Genomic DNA, 16,974 nt, shown 5'->3' with positions numbered 1-16,974 from the left:
TGCTTTTGTGCCCCAGCGAATACAGAAGGCGCTTTCTTTCACTGTCGAAGGCGAAAAATGAAAGTTGGACGCAGTTTGTCCGCCAACTGGGGAGTTCCTTTTCGTACTATGTTGAGGCGCGAGGAGTGATGGATATGGAGACGTTAAAAGATCTAATTGTGGCCGATCAATTGAAGGCGAGTATCGGGTCAGACGCTCTAAAATACGTTACGCTTAGAGAAGGCGATGACTGGATGGACGCATATGAGATCGCTGAGTTACTCGCTGTGTACGACGAGGCGGATGCGAGACGGGGTATCGGCGCGTTGTCGGAGCCGAAGCGCTCGAATGAAAGTCAGTCGCAGCGCGCAGGACAGGGTACAGAGAGGCAGGCGACGGGGCCCGCGAATGTCTCTCAGTCGAGAAGGGCGCAGGAAAGAGGTCGTCCAGGTGCGGCAAGCGGGAGCTGCTTTAAGTGTGGCGATAGGGGACATAAGAAGGCGAATTGCCCTCAGTGGCGAGGCAACGGAGGCCCGGCTACGTCAGGACACGGGACCACGTCTCGAAACGGGCCGCGGACCCCAGGAGCGGGGGTGCTCTTAGCAAGGGCCGACATTGGGCTCGCTGGCACCGCCTGTTTCTCTGCACTGCAACGGGCCGACATAGTATGCGCGGGTTGTCCACTAAGCGCTATCCTCGACTCAGGAGCGGAAATTACAGTGGTGCGCAGCGACTTGGTCCCCGTGCGGCTGCGAGAGCCGTGCGGTTCAATGCAGTTGGTGTCAGCATTCAATCACAAAACCCCAGTAGAATTGGTGACGTTGCCGCTGATGCTCCCACGAAGAACTAACCTCGTGTACCACGATGTAGACGACTACGTTTCCGTTCTTTGCGCGGTAACCGACGAGTTAGCACCGGGGGTAGACTGTTTATTGTCCATACAGGACTGGGAGACGCTTTGTCAGGGTCGCGGCGAGGTGGCCCCTGCGGCAGTGGCCACCGACGGGCGCACGGATTCGCCGGAAGCGGTTAATGCACTTAGCCGCAGCGAGACAGGGGAAGTTCGGCATAGCACAGAGGACACGCAGGAAAGGGAGAGAGACACCCCACGCGTGGAGACGGAGAACGCGGGAAAGGAACCTTTATTGTCCCTCTTGTTCGGGGCACAGCGGGAAGAAGACGATCGGGACAATCAGAGAAACGCGGAAGCTCATGTATACAGTGCAAGTGTCGCGACGGGGGAGGAGGACTCTGCGGTCACCACCCTTAGCAGCGGCGAAAGGGCGACACAGCTCAAAAACGCGCAGGTGGAGGACCCGACTCTCGCGAAGCCTCTACGCGACGCAAAGGTCAATAAGGGGGGAATGTACACGCGGGACGTCATTTTATACCACCGCGACAAAGTAGGGGGCCGAGTAGTTGCGCAATTAGTACTGCCACAGGTCAGGAGGGCAGAAGTTTTGCTGCTGGCCCACGAGTCGCCTTGGGGTGGGCATCTCGGAGTGAGGAAAACCATGGCGCGAATTAAGTACAGCTTTTATTGACCAGGGATAGAGGCGGATGTTAAAGCGCACTGTGCATCGTGCCACGGGTGCCAGGTGCGGTCCGACCGACGAAAGACCGACCGCGTTCCGATTACCCCTCTGACTAGAGCGGAGCGACCATTCCAGCGCGTAAACATGGACGTCATCGGTCCGATTGAGCCGCCGTCATCTCGCGGACACCGTACGCGCTTTGCGTGGTCGACCTTCACACGAGGTGGCCTGAGGTGTCGTGCTTGAGGTCGTTGAGCGCGAGAGCCGCCTGCGAGGCTCTCCTAGAGATCTTTAGTCGGACAGGCGTGCCGGATGAGATATGCAGCGACCAGGGCACTAACTTTACGTCCGCCCTAACTCAAGAATTCCTCACACGGCTGGGTTGCACGCCGAGATTCTCCACCCCAGATCACCCCGAGAGCAATGGTTCCGTGGAAAGATGGAACAGGGTTTTCAAGAACATGTTGCACCACGTTATTCAGAAAGAAAGGAGGGGGTGGGATAGGTTCGTGCCGTACGTCCTATGGGCCTACAGAGAGGTTCCCCATGACACCACCGGCGCGTCCCCATTTGAGATGTTGTACGGGCGCACACCGCAGGGCCCTTTGGCTATATTGAAGAACAGCTGGACAGGTGAGGTTGAGGTTCCAGACACGCTACGGGAGTCCCCGGCTGCATATTTGAACCAATTAAGAAACGATCTCCACAAAGCGGCTGAAATCGCGCAGGCTAACTGTGAAACAAACCAGGCTGCATATGCGAATTATTATAATAGGCAAACAAAAGAAAAAGAATTCGCGCTTGGGGAGCAGGTGTTGCTACACGACGCTGACCCTCCCAGTAAACTGCACCCGAGGTGGAGTGGCCCACATACCGTTGTAGCTAAACAGAGGCAGCATACATACGTCGTGGAGAGCAGGGAAGGCAGGCGTAAGACTGTACATGCTAATCGACTCAGGCACTATCAGGCCCGGGTGAACCAGGTGGGGGTGGTGTTTGAAACAGACGAGGATTTCGGTGAAATAAGTTACGCGCCGTGTGGAGCGATGCAAGCCACAGGTGACGCAATGGAAAAGGTCAGCCTGGACCATTTGCCAGCAGAACAGCAGGCGGAGGCGCGGGTCATCTTCGCAGAATTCGGGGACCTGTTTCGGGACTAGGCCGGCATGGTGGATGTGGTGGAGCACCGCATAGTATTAAAAGAAGGCGAGGCACCGAAAAGGCTCCATAGATACCGAATCCCCGAAAGTTTAAAGGGAGAAGTCAGCCGCCAGGTGCATGAGCTCGTCGCTCAGGGTCTCGTGTACCCTGTCGAGAGTGAACACGCGCATCCAGTGGTATGCGTGGCTAAAAAGAATGGGAGCATCCGGATGTGCGTAGACTACAGGGGACTCAACGCGATCACGAGAGATGACGCGTTTCCGATGGCGCTGCCACAGGAGCTTATCATGCGAGTGGGGCGGGCGAACTACATAACCGTCGTCGATTTGCGGCGCGGGTACTGGCAGGTACCCCTGGCCGGGGGGTCACAGCATCTTTCTGCCTTTGTCACGCATGAGGGGCAGTTCGCCTGGCGCGTGATGCCTTTCGGATTGAAAAACGCGGCCGCCACTTTCCAGCGCAATATGAACACCCTCTTGCGCAGCCATCAGGAGTACGCTGTCGCGTACCTGGACGACATCGCTATATTCTCGCTGACGTGGTCCGATCACATGGAGCACCTGCGAAAGGTGTTCAACGTATTGCGACAGGCGGGGCTAAGCGTAGCGGCAGAGAAGTGCACCGTGGCACAGGCTTCGATCCCGTACTTGGGGCACGTTATTGGTTCCGGGCGTCACGCCCCCGACCCTAAGAAGGTGGACGCCGTTCGGGGTATCAAGCGACCAACGACAAAAAGGGACGTGAGAGGCGCTCTGGGCCTGTTTGGGTACTATAGGGAGTACATAAACAACTTCGCGGAACTCGCGTTGCCGCTAACAGAATTGACCGCGAAAAGGGTGCCCAACGTGGTTCCTTGGTCGGAAAGGGCCGAGAGGGCATTTCAAGCTCTAAAAGACGCACTGTTGTCGGCCGCGTCCCTCGCCACCCCCGACCCGTCGAAGCCGTTCTGGCTCCACGCGGATGCCTCTGATTACGCTGTCGGGGCATGCTTGGCGCAGGTGTCAGACGAAGGGAGCGAGGTCCCGATCGCGTTTGCCAGCTATAAGTTTTCTCCGACCCAGCAACGCTGGGCTACCATTGAGAAAGAAGCATTCGCGATTATGTGGGCGCTCAAAAGGTTCGACACCTGGGTGTTCGGGGCAGAGGTGTTCGTGATCTCCGACCATAATCCTCTCTCGTACCTCACGGCGAGCACGCCTCACAGTGCGAAACTAGTGAGATGGGCATTGGCCCTGCAACGATACCGCGTCACAGTGAAGTACCGCAGGGGTAAGGCGCATGTCAATGCTGACGCCTTTTCTCGGCTTGAAAACACGAGCTGGGGGTAGCCAGAAGTTAGAGGACCCAAATTGGCACACCCATGTGGCGATGCCCTTGAGGCTCGCAGGAGTTGTGCTGACGAACTGTGAAGTGGGACTCTGTGACGAGTGTCATGCAAAGTGTACTTGGTGAAGTGTGCCGCGGACTGCAGAGAGACTGCTTGGACAGCCCCGTATTGCCGGGCAGATGTGATTATATTCTTTCTCGTTGAAGGACTCAAGCTCGGCTGGCGACATTTTTGTTGTATCCCTATTGGCAACTCCAACAACCACAGAGGGCGCTGCTACTTTTCAAAATGGCGCCCGAAAACAGGTCCGTAGGCACGCTCACACTTTCTGCGATAATGAAATTCCTCGCTTGCACGCCCGAGTCGCGTTGCTTTGTTGAGGGTGAACGTGTGCTAGCAGCAAAACACCTCATCCTTGCTGGCATCACGCAAACCGACGCCCTTGAAGTAAAAGTCGTCGGACTTTGCCTCCAAACTTCGGGCATATACGACCAGCCACATACCGTGGAAGCCGCGTTCTCCATTCAATCACGCGGCAGTGAAACTCCACAAGTGATCAAATGTTTATGTTCTTGCACAGCTGGGCAATCGGAGAAATGTAAACACATTGCCGCGCTACTGCTTCACTGCTACCCGTAAGTAACGTTTATTCTCAATGTAATTAGCACCAGCATGTCGAAAACGTAGCGTCTGTTTGTGACACATGATACAAATTATGGCTACAAATATTACTTGGCTGCTCTGCATATTGCAAGTTGCATATTTGCGCAGATTCTCATTATGAGTGATGACACTCGTTTCCGAGCATTGCCGCAGGCGTAGCCAGAGAGAGGGGTTCTGGGTGTTCAAACGTCTCCTGAAATGGTACCTTTGGTAGTGCATTTGGGAGAGGGAAACGAGTGGAAATCCTCTTCTCCCATGTAAAGTTCCCATAGAACCCTTCCTGAAATATTTTTTCTGGCTACGGTGCTGCCGCCAGCAGAGTAGAGCACTTGGATCTCTACGCCTTTAGATTTTCAGTTTGTTAAACGATTACAAGTGGGCTTATGCAGTATCACTTGTGGTTCCTGTGTTAATAGCATCGCAAAAACTTTTGCTACAGTTAATCTGTCCTTGTGTCTCAACAGTGTTGGGATATCATCGTTGAACCACCTAAGCTGCACTGATGTGGAGTGCGCATGGGCAACCAAAAAAAAGGAAGTTCAAGAAATGTATGAAGCAGTCCCTCTTCATGACTTCTGTCACGTGGCTACAGATATAATGCCTGCCCTTTCTCGCCAAAGTCAAGAAGCCAATGCACACATCCTACGAAAGGGCTGCCCAGATTCTGCAATCGAACAACATCGGTAATACAATTGCTGAGGATTTGTCGATTTAGAACAGGTACCTTAAGTTCACCAGACCATTTAAGTCAAGTCTACGCTGTTTTGCAGAAAGCGAAAGAGGCAGTTTTCACAAACAGTAGATGGAAACGGCATCAACAACCATCGTAAGCAAATTGATTATGTACTTTAGGTGCAATTTGATATGCTCATGCAATTATGCAAATGTTACAGTTCTGGACTCTGGGCATCCCATTCCGCTGTTGGAGTACATCAGGCTGCCACATGTGCAAGCCCTGCCAGCTGAACAACTGCTGCAACACTTGCGTTCTGTATACAGCAACCCTGGAGCAGTGCAGCACGTCGAAGCTGTAACGCGAAACCAGTCGGAATCACCAGCATGGCACAGTCACAGAAAGGGTTTGGTGACAGCCAGTATTGCTCATGCCTGCATGACAAAATGTAATTCAATACTGCGTAGCCAAAAACCTGTAAATTTGCATCCCCTTATTGAGCTGCTACTTCGTAGCAAAAGGGTCTGTACCAAGCAGATGTGGGCGGGGATTGATAAAGAAAGAGATGCACGTGTGGCATACTTGTCACTTATTCGTTCTCAGGGGCATGAGGTCTACATTAAGATCAGCGGGCTTGTGATATATGCCAAGGAGCCTTACATTGGTTGTTCACCAGATGGTATAGTGGTATTTCAGTGCAACTGTTGCGCAGGCAAGGAAGTCCTCCTTGAAATTAAGTGCCCAACAAAAATCGAAAACTCATTTTCCAACTATAAAAAGGGCAACATAAAGAGGGACTATGCCACTCAGATAAATGTACAGATGGGAGTGTGTGGAATTACATTAGCGCACTTTTTTGTGTATGTTGGTCTTACAGACTATTATTTGCAAGAAGTAGTGTATGATGCCAATGCATTTCATAGCCTGTGCAAACCAATCACCGAAGTTTATCGGAAGTATGTGATTGATGAGCTGCGCACCAGGATTTGTGTAAAGTGAACATGAATTATGTTGCCATGAAAAAATTGCTTGTATTAGGTTGTATTGCCATGTATATATTTTGTATGTTATTCTTTGTGAAAGTCTGATAGTGTATAAACACATTCACAGCAATATCTAAGCTTGTATCTTTACTATAAAATTAATAGCATAGGCACATTACAAGGCTGGAAGAACGGCAATAGTATCAATGCTCTGTCACAACTCTACAGCTCATCACAGATGCAGGGCAGTTAGTAATGACGCAGATCTAGAAAACAAGATACTGCAGACACACTAAGCAATTATGACAAGACTAAGGCTCAGTACTTCACACATATACAAGACCAGCCATTGATATACAGATGTCAATAAAAGCTATATAATAAATATCACAGAAAAGTACAATATCACAGCTTCCCAAGTAAATACAAGGTCAAAAGCTCATTATTATATATTTACAGGAAAAACTATTGCACAAGTCACTGTAAAGGATAAAAAAGTCGAGAGAGATCACAAAAATAATGTTATTGAACACATATATCACAGCTTGAGAAAATGTCGCAGAGTGTATTACGGGGATATCTCCTCCGGAAGTACAGGGTGTTACCCTATGAAAGTCTACCCGCGCCGGCATGCCGTGCTCGCCAATTACTCAATGCAGGCGGTACAATGTGTTGCCTACGTATAAAACTCATAAGGACATTCCATCATGGTAAATATCGAAGTGATTGAGCACCGTAACGCAAAGTTATAGCGCAAAACGTGAGGTTCCCGTAGTCAAAACAGCCAAGATGGCGCCTCTCAGTTAGCAGACGACATCCCTTTTGGGTGTCGTCTGCTTAGTATGCGTCGGCATTTATCGTTCCTCACGTTTCTTACTTCTGAGCAAAATATGACAGTTACACGAAAACGAAATGAAATCTGCAGTTCGATCCGGCTGGCAGGACATGCGACACGTTGTCGTGTGGGGAGCGGCATGTGCAAGTGCTCTTCTCAACGCCGCCATCTTGTTTGTTTTGACTATGGGAATTTCACGTTTTGGGTTATAACTTCGTGCTGCGGCACTCCATCACTTTGAAATTTACCAAGATTAAATGTCCTTATGAGCTTTGTATAAAGATCGCACAATATGCCACCTGAATTGAGTAATTGGCGAATACGGCATGGCGGCACGGGTAGACTTTTATAGGGTAACACCCTGTACTTTGCACAATGTCCTACGAAAACCTATCTGGTGCCACAGCTCGTTCACAAACCTACAGCTCATTACAGGTGCAAGGCAGTTAATGATGTATACGTAGATCTAGAAAACAGTATTGTGCACACACTAAACAAATATGACAAGACTCAGTACTTCACACATGTACACTGCTAGCCATTGATGTACAAAAGATATACAGAAACTAAAATATCACAAAAAAGTTTATCACAGCTTCCAAAGGAATTACAAGGTTACAGCTGGTTATTGTACTGTATGGGACACAGCTGTCTAAAATCAGCACTCCGTGGTTTATCCCATCTGAAATGGCAAGGTGTTGCAAGACTTTCTTTCGAGTAATAAACACGTGCAGCACATGGTCCACCTTCAAATATAATATTGGCACAACACTTTTAAGTTCAACTGAGGTAATACGGGCCGCGGAACTACTGACATGCGATTTTAGCTAACCGTGTCCCCAAAAGTACACGCACGAGAACATCTTACACAAGTCACTGTAAAGAAAAATCTCCAAAGACAATCACAAAAATAATGTATATGAAAATGTATATCACAACTTTTAGCGAGCATTTGTACTGAAGAAAATATTTCAGATGAAATCTCACTGAGTGTAGTACGGTGATATCTCCTCTGGAAGTACCTTGCACAAATGTCCTACAAAAATCTATCCGGTGCAAAAATCGGTGCAGACAGATTTGTTACACCAGCTGTGATCATAACGATATCATCTAGGATAGGTACCATGCTCCACAACACTCTGGTTGACAGGATTTTGAATACCTTTATTCTTTGAATTGCACGTTCCACATGAACCCTTGCGGAAGCAATGCTTTGCGTCTGTAGAGCTTCACGCTTAGGAAACTGTTTCATTTGTTTCTTAAAAGGTGGCCTCACCACATTAACAAGGTGTTGCTCACAGATTGAATCAATTAAAAATCCCCTGTCCACCATAAGTGCATCGCTGAATGGTTCAAGTTTTTCGACAAAACCGCTGTCCTCAAATATTTTTTTATCAGAGGCCTTACCCCCGTAACCCTTAGAAACAAAGGCGATTATGCCACCAGGTGTAACTGCAATCATATATTTGCATGTAAATCCCTTCTTGTAGTAAGAGTACACGTTAAGTGCACAACTGAGGCACTTTGGCTGCGACACTGGGATTTCAGTGCAGTCAAGAACTGCCCTGACATTTTGAAACTGCTTGAACTGCTTCGGCATATTCCTTATTACCTCGTCCTTATCAGGTAGCACTACAACTGATGCCAAAACCTGGGCTAGAACTTTGACAGTGTGCGTAATTACACTTGAGCATGTTGTAAGCGAGCAACCAAAAAGCTTGCTCAAAAATGTTGTTGATACATTATGTTTCAATTTCATCATTGTCAGCACAATCTTTTCTCTTGCTGACAGCTGGTGCCTTGCAGAAAGAGTAACTATGTTTTCATAGCACTGTACAAGTGAATTGAGAAGTGCTAGTGATGGCAGACCAGTGAAGGATGTTATGTTTGCATCATTTATCATGAGTGTAAACTTTTGTGCAAAGTCACCTGAGGTAACTTGGACTGCTCTTTCCTGGGTGGTAGATGGCATTGAGCTTCCTGTCTCGTTCTGGATGGTGCTCTCTAATGACAGCATCAGTTCTGCTACCTCGATTTCAGCAGCAGAGTACTGTCTGTCATCTTGGGGCTCGGCCAAGGTGTTTTCGTCACAGCCGCAACAGTGCACCTTTCAAGAAAGAACAACAATTTTGTTGCACAAACTTGGTTTTCTGGTCGTTTCCATTGCTTGGTGTTGTGGTTCAAATACATACATTTAGGCTAAAGTGAATAACATGAACCATGAACACATGGTTGCACTTACGTTGTTTTCTTGGACTTGAGAACGCCGCTCCTTGCGAGCCAGTCTCTCATCGCCAAGCCTCGCCTCTCTTTCAGCTCGTTTGGCATTGAACGTTGATGTTGTAGGGAGGTTTCGACTCGGCACTGCCGTCTTCTTTAGTCGCCTCGTCTTCGTGGGAATTTCTGTGGCAGGGAGAAGACACCGAAGGAAAGTTACAGAGCGCGTGCACCCACGATATTTGCACGCTGAACGAAGTGTACGTAAACTGAAACTTACGTGTACGTAAGCTGTATGTAAGTGAAACTTACGTGGCAAGATGTAGTCCTCATCACGAAAGTGTTTAGAGCAGACAAGCATCGTTGGGGTGACAGTTTTCCCCATGCGAAGGCGATGTATCCATGCTTTGCGGCGATTTGTTCGACGCTGTGGCTGGTCGGAGTGATTTTCGTTACCGTGTGGGAAGTGATGGAAAGATATTGATTTACCTTTCCATCTGGCTGATAGACACTGCGGTACGCTACAGAATTCCTTCGACACACGTTTTTTGTTATGTGGACACATGCCGCATGCAAAACACTCGCAATGTCTCCCGTACAATCGAAGCGGGCCGCCCCACTACCACTACTACGTCGTGACCTGTTTTCAGAAGTTCTAAGCTTGAGCGCTAGGTGGCGTCCGTCTTGCTGGAGTTGCCAATAGTGTGGTCCATTGTCGACCATGTGGTCGGACAACGGACTTTAGGGGGAAGGTGTAAGGGTCGCCAGCGAGAAGCGGCGCGAAGCACGTGTGCAGAGTTGTCTCCCCACGTGGGAAGGGGGAAGTTGGAGTTCCAAGAACGCCAAGGCGTCGCGGTAGCTCGGGAGTGGGGGACACCGGAGGCCCAAGCGCCAGGCCCCCACTGGCAATAAATCTGTAGAATGACCCAGAAGTTTGCACTGCTGGAAGTTACGAAGTGCACGGCCTGACAGCCAGGACCGTTGGCACTAAATAACCAGCAGTGGGTGGACATTTGGGAGGTCCTGGTCCAGTTGAGATTTGAAATTAGGCCAATTAGAAGTTGGATGGGTCAGGGCCACGACCGTTTGATTGGTGAAGTTGCCAACGAGGGCACGGGTCAAGATGTCACCTCTCAAGGGCCTTCACGGCCAAAAAACTCAATCTGAATCTGGGCTCCGATGCGGAAGGCACGCCCGGAAACATTACATCGCGAGCCCACCAGATTCCCTGTCTTATATGGTTACCAAATGTCAAACGTGTAAATAGCCATATGTAAATAAACCCTTCGCATACATCACGAAAGGGTTTTCAGTCGTCGGGGCTCCGGGAGTGGAGACAAGGAACAGGATCGGTGTAAAAACCTCGGACCTACGAACGAGGCCATCAGCCATCGTCACGGCGCGGCCTTCGAGTTATCCGTTACTGATGGTCTCGGTACCGTCCGAACGTCGAACAAGGAACATACCCGTTACGAACCCAAACGAATTTGTAGCCTTCATCTTTAGCTGACATACGTGTTTGGTGTTTGCCACAACAACTTCTTGTTGTAGGAAGATTCTCAGAGAGAAAGACCGGTTTATCTGGCGTTGAACATTCGAGGGATCTTCATCTACTTTTATTACCGAGCCATTTCTCACGGGTCTGCCTATCGTTAATTCTAATATTGATAAGGATCGCAGGGTCACCCGTCTTTGTGTGCAATCTGTGTATGGCATCAAAATCACTCTTCAGTAGAGGGGGAACCTGAAGCATAGGAGCAACCTCATTCACAGTTTTCAAAATTTCCTCGTCCACTAGAAAAGGCATACCCCATGTTTCAATGTTACTGTTCTACGATCATCCATATCATTGAGGGCTGTGACCGGTACACGTGTGAACGCCGGGTGTTTCACACGCCAACTTGAGCTCTTTGACCATAGATCATTCAGCTTGTCCAAAGTGCTTGGCCCACAGAGCTCCCCTGCGCATCAGTGCCAGGTTCTTCGCTCCCTTTTTGCTTTCATGCACGCCACTGGACTCCTCGAAGAGCTCGAAACAGAACTCCGACCTCTCGTCGCTTCGCGTTCACAATAACTCATCCTCTCATATTAACCTATGTGAAGTGAGGTAGGGTCCTGTAGCTACCACGGGGAAACATGCCATGTCACCATCACTTCTCCTTCATTTATTGTAGTTTTTGTTGTTGTTGTACTGTTCCATGTTGTTGATTTCAATTTTTAAATCCTTTACTCAATTTGAACTCTAGAGTTGAAATTTCCCAACGGGTAGACGCCTCCCATGGTCGGGGGTCTTCTAGTCCCGTAGGTTTAACCAGTACTGTCGTGAACAGTGAAAACTTTTCGGGATAGCTCGTACATAATAATACATTATCAGAGACCACGAGCATACGCACCCAGAAACAAAACGAACGCCTACTGAGACTCGAATGAAAGCGCAGAGATCGATTTGTTCGTATGCTTCAGACATGATGTTATCGGCGATTGTAAACGCGGACATAGACAGACTGGTCAAGATGTCTTCTCTATGCCCTTTTCTTCATGCGAGTTTGCAAGTCGTGACAACACCACGTGTATTGATCCCCCTTTTTTTTAAACTTTCTTTCTTTCTCACGCACGCACGAGCTCTGTTTGGTTTCATCCAAGGACAAATATTGAAGGACGATGTTATTGACCAACTTAACGAAGGTTTCCAAACAAATCACAGTCGATAATAATCAGTTCCCTGTGTGAATAATTACGAGAAGAGCCCTCCGAATGAAGAATTGAAGCAATGCTTGCATTCGGTGAACAGAAAATTAAGCGGAAAGAAGACAGAAGCAACAGAAAAGCGCTCATAGTGTGCGTCTCCTTTTTATCGTCTCGTTTCTTCGCGCTACATCTTTAGTAATCATTTACCAACTAGCCCGACAGTCGACGCTTCTTAGAAAACTCTCGAACATGAAATTCTACAAGCCTGATTACTTGCAAAACAACTCACACTCTAACCAATCCAGTGTCATGCAGATAAGCAGCTATATCCAATCAAAGCCGCTGTCTACAAAAAGTGATATGCGACAGGTGAGAGCTGTCGGATATCACTTTTTGTAGACAACGGGTGTTTGTGCAAGGTGTTTGATTGCATCTGCCACATCATTCATGTTCCACGGGGAAAACGAACTCTGACGCTGGGAGTAAAAAAAGAGACAGAGTGAGAGAAAAAAAAGAAGACTGCTCATCAAATGAACGGTTACTTTTATTTGAACCAACAATATAGGTCGCGTCAGTTCAATACTTCTTTCAGGTTCCTTTACTTTTTTTATTTTATTTCTTTCACATTTTGCATCGCCTACAGATGTCACACGACATATTGGCGGGCGATGCAATAAACATGGCTAGGGGAAACACAGGTGGAACACGTGTTCGCACCTTTTTTTTTCAATAGTAGTAAGCAAGTAACAATAGGAAACGAAGCATTAGTGACATTTCAAAAACAAGTGCTCTCACAGTTAGACGAACTTGTACAGGAATATCGGGGACGTTGTTCTTGCCTTCTTGACAAATTCGACCAATCAGTAGGTCTCGATGGCTCAAGGCACGGTGTAAGACGTGGCCGACTTAAGATTATCTTTATCTTACACCGTGCTCAAGGTCTATAGTCATCGTATACATGAGTACCGAAATTGTAAGATTGACAGCTGTGATGCAAGTTCGAACGCATAATGTTAGAGATATTTACCACTAAAACTACTCAGCATCCATTGCGAGTGCGGCAGAATATGCCACAGCGGGTGCAAACGAGTCAGCCATGTGCAAGCAACATGTTAGGGAATTCTTACACCAACAGTGATTGAGTCATTGTGCAGGAAACCTTTCTTCGCTACATCTTGCAGTATGCAGAGCTCTTGTTCACTGAAGCCCACGTTGGCGTCTTTAACTGGCTTAATGAAACACTCGCTGTACTCATCTATATATTTTGAGACGTCAATGTGAGGCTCAATATTATTTTTCTCATCAGTTGGGTGCACCAACATTAGAGTATAAGGCAGGGTAAATGGCCATTTCAAGCGCGTGTCGTCTCAGCTCGCACAAATGCTGAAGAAAATATCTAAATACACTGTGTCATGATATGACCCAATGACAACTTCCAATTTAGCAGAGTAGCCAAACAAGTGAAAGATATCAGGCCTCCGAGCAACTCTCTTTCCAGTCAACGATTCTTTCTCAATATCGACAAAGCCCTGAATGTGAAAATAGGCAACGTTCGTCCTGGAGGGGTTAGCTGACTTCAGCTTACTCAAAATCTTTTCAACCGAATGAAGTTGCTTGAATGCTTCAAGCACAGCTTTTAAGGTTCTCGTCACGTTATTCATACCGTTTCTACCTACAGAAGCACCTTGGCCATGTGAATATTGCGGATCCCTAGCACAACCTTCACCTTCTTGGGCGTTGTCGGCCTCATTGTTACTTTCTTCTATGGGCTCTTTCACTGCTGCTTCTGCATGTTCTTAAGTGTCATCTGACAACTCATTGTTTATGACACGTACCCAGTTCGTCAGTTCTTCGATTTGCTCCATCATGACACGCATCCTCTCGTTTACAGTTTCGAAGCTGTCGTGATTTGTTAGACATTCTTGTTTTTCCACGGTCGTCTTCGTTCTGTCAACGTTTGATACTTCACTGTCCAAGGCTTTCTTTCTTCCTTCGGCGTGACTCTGGAGTTGTTTCTCAATTGCAGACAGTCGGAGCGTCATGGCCCCCAGTGAAACGTCGATCTTCTTTCCCATCTCCAATGCAGCGTCCATGACATCTGCCGCTGAGCACACAATTGGAGGTTGGCGTGACCTGCATTGCTGGATGTAGTGATCAACGATCTCGTTTCTGAGCACCTTCACTTGGCATCGAGTGCAGGTGACCGCATGAAATGCACACTCCTTGAAAAAGTGCTGCTTCACTTGTTCGGTAGTTCCAACGAAATCACATCCGTCTTTGAAGTTGCAACACTGCGCCTTTTGTTTCCCTATTTGCACCGGTGTCAGCATTAACTTGCCTGTACCACTTTCTCGGAAGTCTTCACCGTCTAAAGGGCATTGTTGTTTAGCCTGAAGAACATTCTGGTAGCACAGTTCACAGAGCACGTGAGAACATTCTAGAACATACGTCACTTCCGGAACAACGTGGCACAAAGAGCACACCATCAAAGGGCTGAGATCGACTAAGTTCATGAAACGCCAATCCATTGCTTCGGAGAAGCCGACGAGTCGTCTTTCTGATGTCGTCATCTTCAAGCAGGGAAACGATAAAGTATTGGGGACGATGTCGAAAAGCCGCAGCTCTCAGCACAACCCTTTCGGGGATGCGTAGCGCGCATTAACCAGTAAAAGAATGACGAACGCAGTTGTGATAAACTTTATGAAACTGGCCCAAACTGGGAGGACGCCCACAGAGGGCTTAAACCGTCCTCATTGTATCACGCATATAAAGTTGACATCGAGATACGACCCAAGCAGCACAATGTACCGAAAGTCGAGTGCAATAGGGGTGGACGGTATGTGTCTTATCAATGTTCTTGAGTTTCACGAGTCTGTTCAAGGCCTTCCACCTACCCGTCCACCCCTATTGCACTTGACTTTCAGTGCATTGTGCTGCTTGGGGACTGTACCACAGCATAGCTTTCTACAAAAGGAAAACGATGGTTCAGATAAAATATCTTATCATATGTAAGGCATCCAATTGCGTGGGATTTGAAACCGATGCAGCCATGCACGACAGGTGGGCGTTACAGTATTTTCCCAGTTGCATATGACATCACTCTTGTCCACTTCGCTGTGGAAACCAATAAGAATGCTTTAATTTGACGATAATACTTTAATTTAGTAATGCCTTAATTTACGATAATGGTTTAATTTACGAATGCGTTTACCGATAAGAAAATGATAAGCATAAACCAAAAATGCTTTATACACGCGACGGCATGTGTAATGGCGAATGACCATTGTAATGCAGAGAAGCTTCGAGTGAATTGAGTATGCATGTTACACTGGTTGCGCTTCTTTTCTACATTGAACCCACGCCGGCGCACTTACGGCGCTGCACAAACAGAACCACCGGAAGTTGACACGGCCGCTACGCTAACTGCAAGAACAGACGTGGGAAATATGCATAAACGCGAGTACAGGAGATACTCCATGTTGTCTTGAACTATGTTGAAGTGTGCGTCGTATTTGTGTCTCAGAATCTCCTTGTTATTCCACAGTGCCTGTGGCAACAGCAAGCTGGTGCTAGGTAAAATTTTAGAAGAAAATCTTCCCGGGAACACCACCGGGAAGGAATTATTGTAAGGCATGTATTCCTGTATTCCAGAGATTTTGCAGAGAGAGAGAGAGGGAGAGAGATTCTGCAATACTTTGTATAGGAACAGTTCTTTTGATTTCGTATCAGCTTATACTACTTAGAGCTGTTGTCGGCTATGGCTCGCCTGGTGGACACGAGTCAGCAGCTAACGCGTCTCTGTCACGTGTCGTTGACGATGAAGTTGGTTCGATTTCCGATCGCGACTAATATTTTTCAAGCAATTGTCAATGAGTTGTCGTGAAACCCGAAATTTATTATCCCAAATTTTGGAATGAATTTAGATGATGTTGGGGAAGGTGCGATCAGGCTCCTGGAAGGGTGGCAGCTCGGGGCACCCTGCAGGGTAGGGTAAAGACAGAAGGGTTAAAAGAAAATAAAAAGGTGATGGTGGTGCAGGAGGGGGAGCGATGCGCAGCAACTTGTTGCCCTGGGAATTGAATTGTCGCGTACAACCACCCACCACACAGCATCAGCCTTCATTCTGTAACGTGGTAATCGCAAGGATGATTGGCGAAGTTACACCACCTATGCATCATATATAGAGGTGGACTACAAGGATGCGTCCACTTTTATTGTGCTGATATACATTAAGTGGGGTCCTGTAAAGCAGGGATGCCGAAGTGGTGTCCCGCGGGCCGAATGTGACCCGTAGGGCTCGGAGCCCGGGATCCCGAAATCTCGGGATTTCAGCATAATTTCATGTCCAGAAATCCCGCGATTTCGAGATTATAAATTTCGGCTTTTTTGACACCAAATGTTCGGTTGTGGTACGAGTGAAAGGAAAGGGAAAGGGAAGTGAAGGGTACTAGTGAGTGTATGGAACGGCGTCCAATCGACTTTTTGCTTCAAGCGTCCCTTCCCCGAAAAATATGATTTGCAATCCGAAACCGAGCCAACCTTGTCGTCCACAACACATTACAACGACGTTAGCTGCTGACTCATGTGGACTACGCAAGCCATAGCGGAGAACATCCCCCAAATAGCATAAAACCCCCATGAAATCAGAAGGAGTCTTCCAAGCCTATACAACAAGAAATATTGCGGAACCTCTCTCTCTCTCTCTCTCTCTCTCTCTGCAGAATATCTCTTTTTGTTCTTTTGATCCTCGCGAATACGTATATTTGAAACGTCAATATATATATATATATATATATACATTTTTTTTTTTTTTTTCAAATTAAAAAGAGAAAATAGAGGCAGCCTTTTCAGGAAATTGTAGACTCGGCTGCTGCTGACTAGAACACAACAGTAACTGTGGATGAATAAAAGGC

At 47.7% G+C, this 16,974-nt stretch overlaps 2 protein-coding genes across 2 annotated transcripts; both read right to left on the bottom strand.

The window, feature by feature from the left end:
* Positions 1-8,192: 8,192 nt before the first annotated feature.
* LOC135392501 (uncharacterized) lies at positions 8,193-8,776 on the bottom strand. The gene has a single exon (XM_064623208.1). The coding sequence runs from the start codon at positions 8,754-8,756 to the stop codon at positions 8,193-8,195; it is 564 nt and encodes a 187-aa protein (XP_064479278.1). The 5' UTR covers positions 8,757-8,776.
* A 5,081-nt stretch (positions 8,777-13,857) lies between these two features.
* LOC135392500 (TNF receptor-associated factor 5-like) lies at positions 13,858-14,631 on the bottom strand. The gene has a single exon (XM_064623207.1). It carries the CDS (start codon positions 14,629-14,631, stop codon positions 13,858-13,860), a length of 774 nt encoding a protein of 257 aa, XP_064479277.1.
* Between the last annotated feature and the right edge of the window lie 2,343 nt (positions 14,632-16,974).

The sequence above is a fragment of the Ornithodoros turicata genome, chromosome 4 (assembly GCF_037126465.1).
Source record: "Ornithodoros turicata isolate Travis chromosome 4, ASM3712646v1, whole genome shotgun sequence".
In the NCBI taxonomy this organism is placed as follows: domain Eukaryota; kingdom Metazoa; phylum Arthropoda; class Arachnida; order Ixodida; family Argasidae; genus Ornithodoros; species Ornithodoros turicata.
Note: the sequence above shows the minus strand (reverse complement) of the source record. Positions and strands in the feature narration are given on the sequence as shown.

Excerpts from the sequence above, each read along its gene's own strand:
- LOC135392501 (XM_064623208.1), bottom strand. The coding sequence starts at position 8,756 with ATGCCGAAGCAGTTCAAGCAGTTTCAAAATGTCAGGGCAGTTCTTGAC.
- LOC135392500 (XM_064623207.1), bottom strand. The coding sequence starts at position 14,631 with ATGACGACATCAGAAAGACGACTCGTCGGCTTCTCCGAAGCAATGGAT.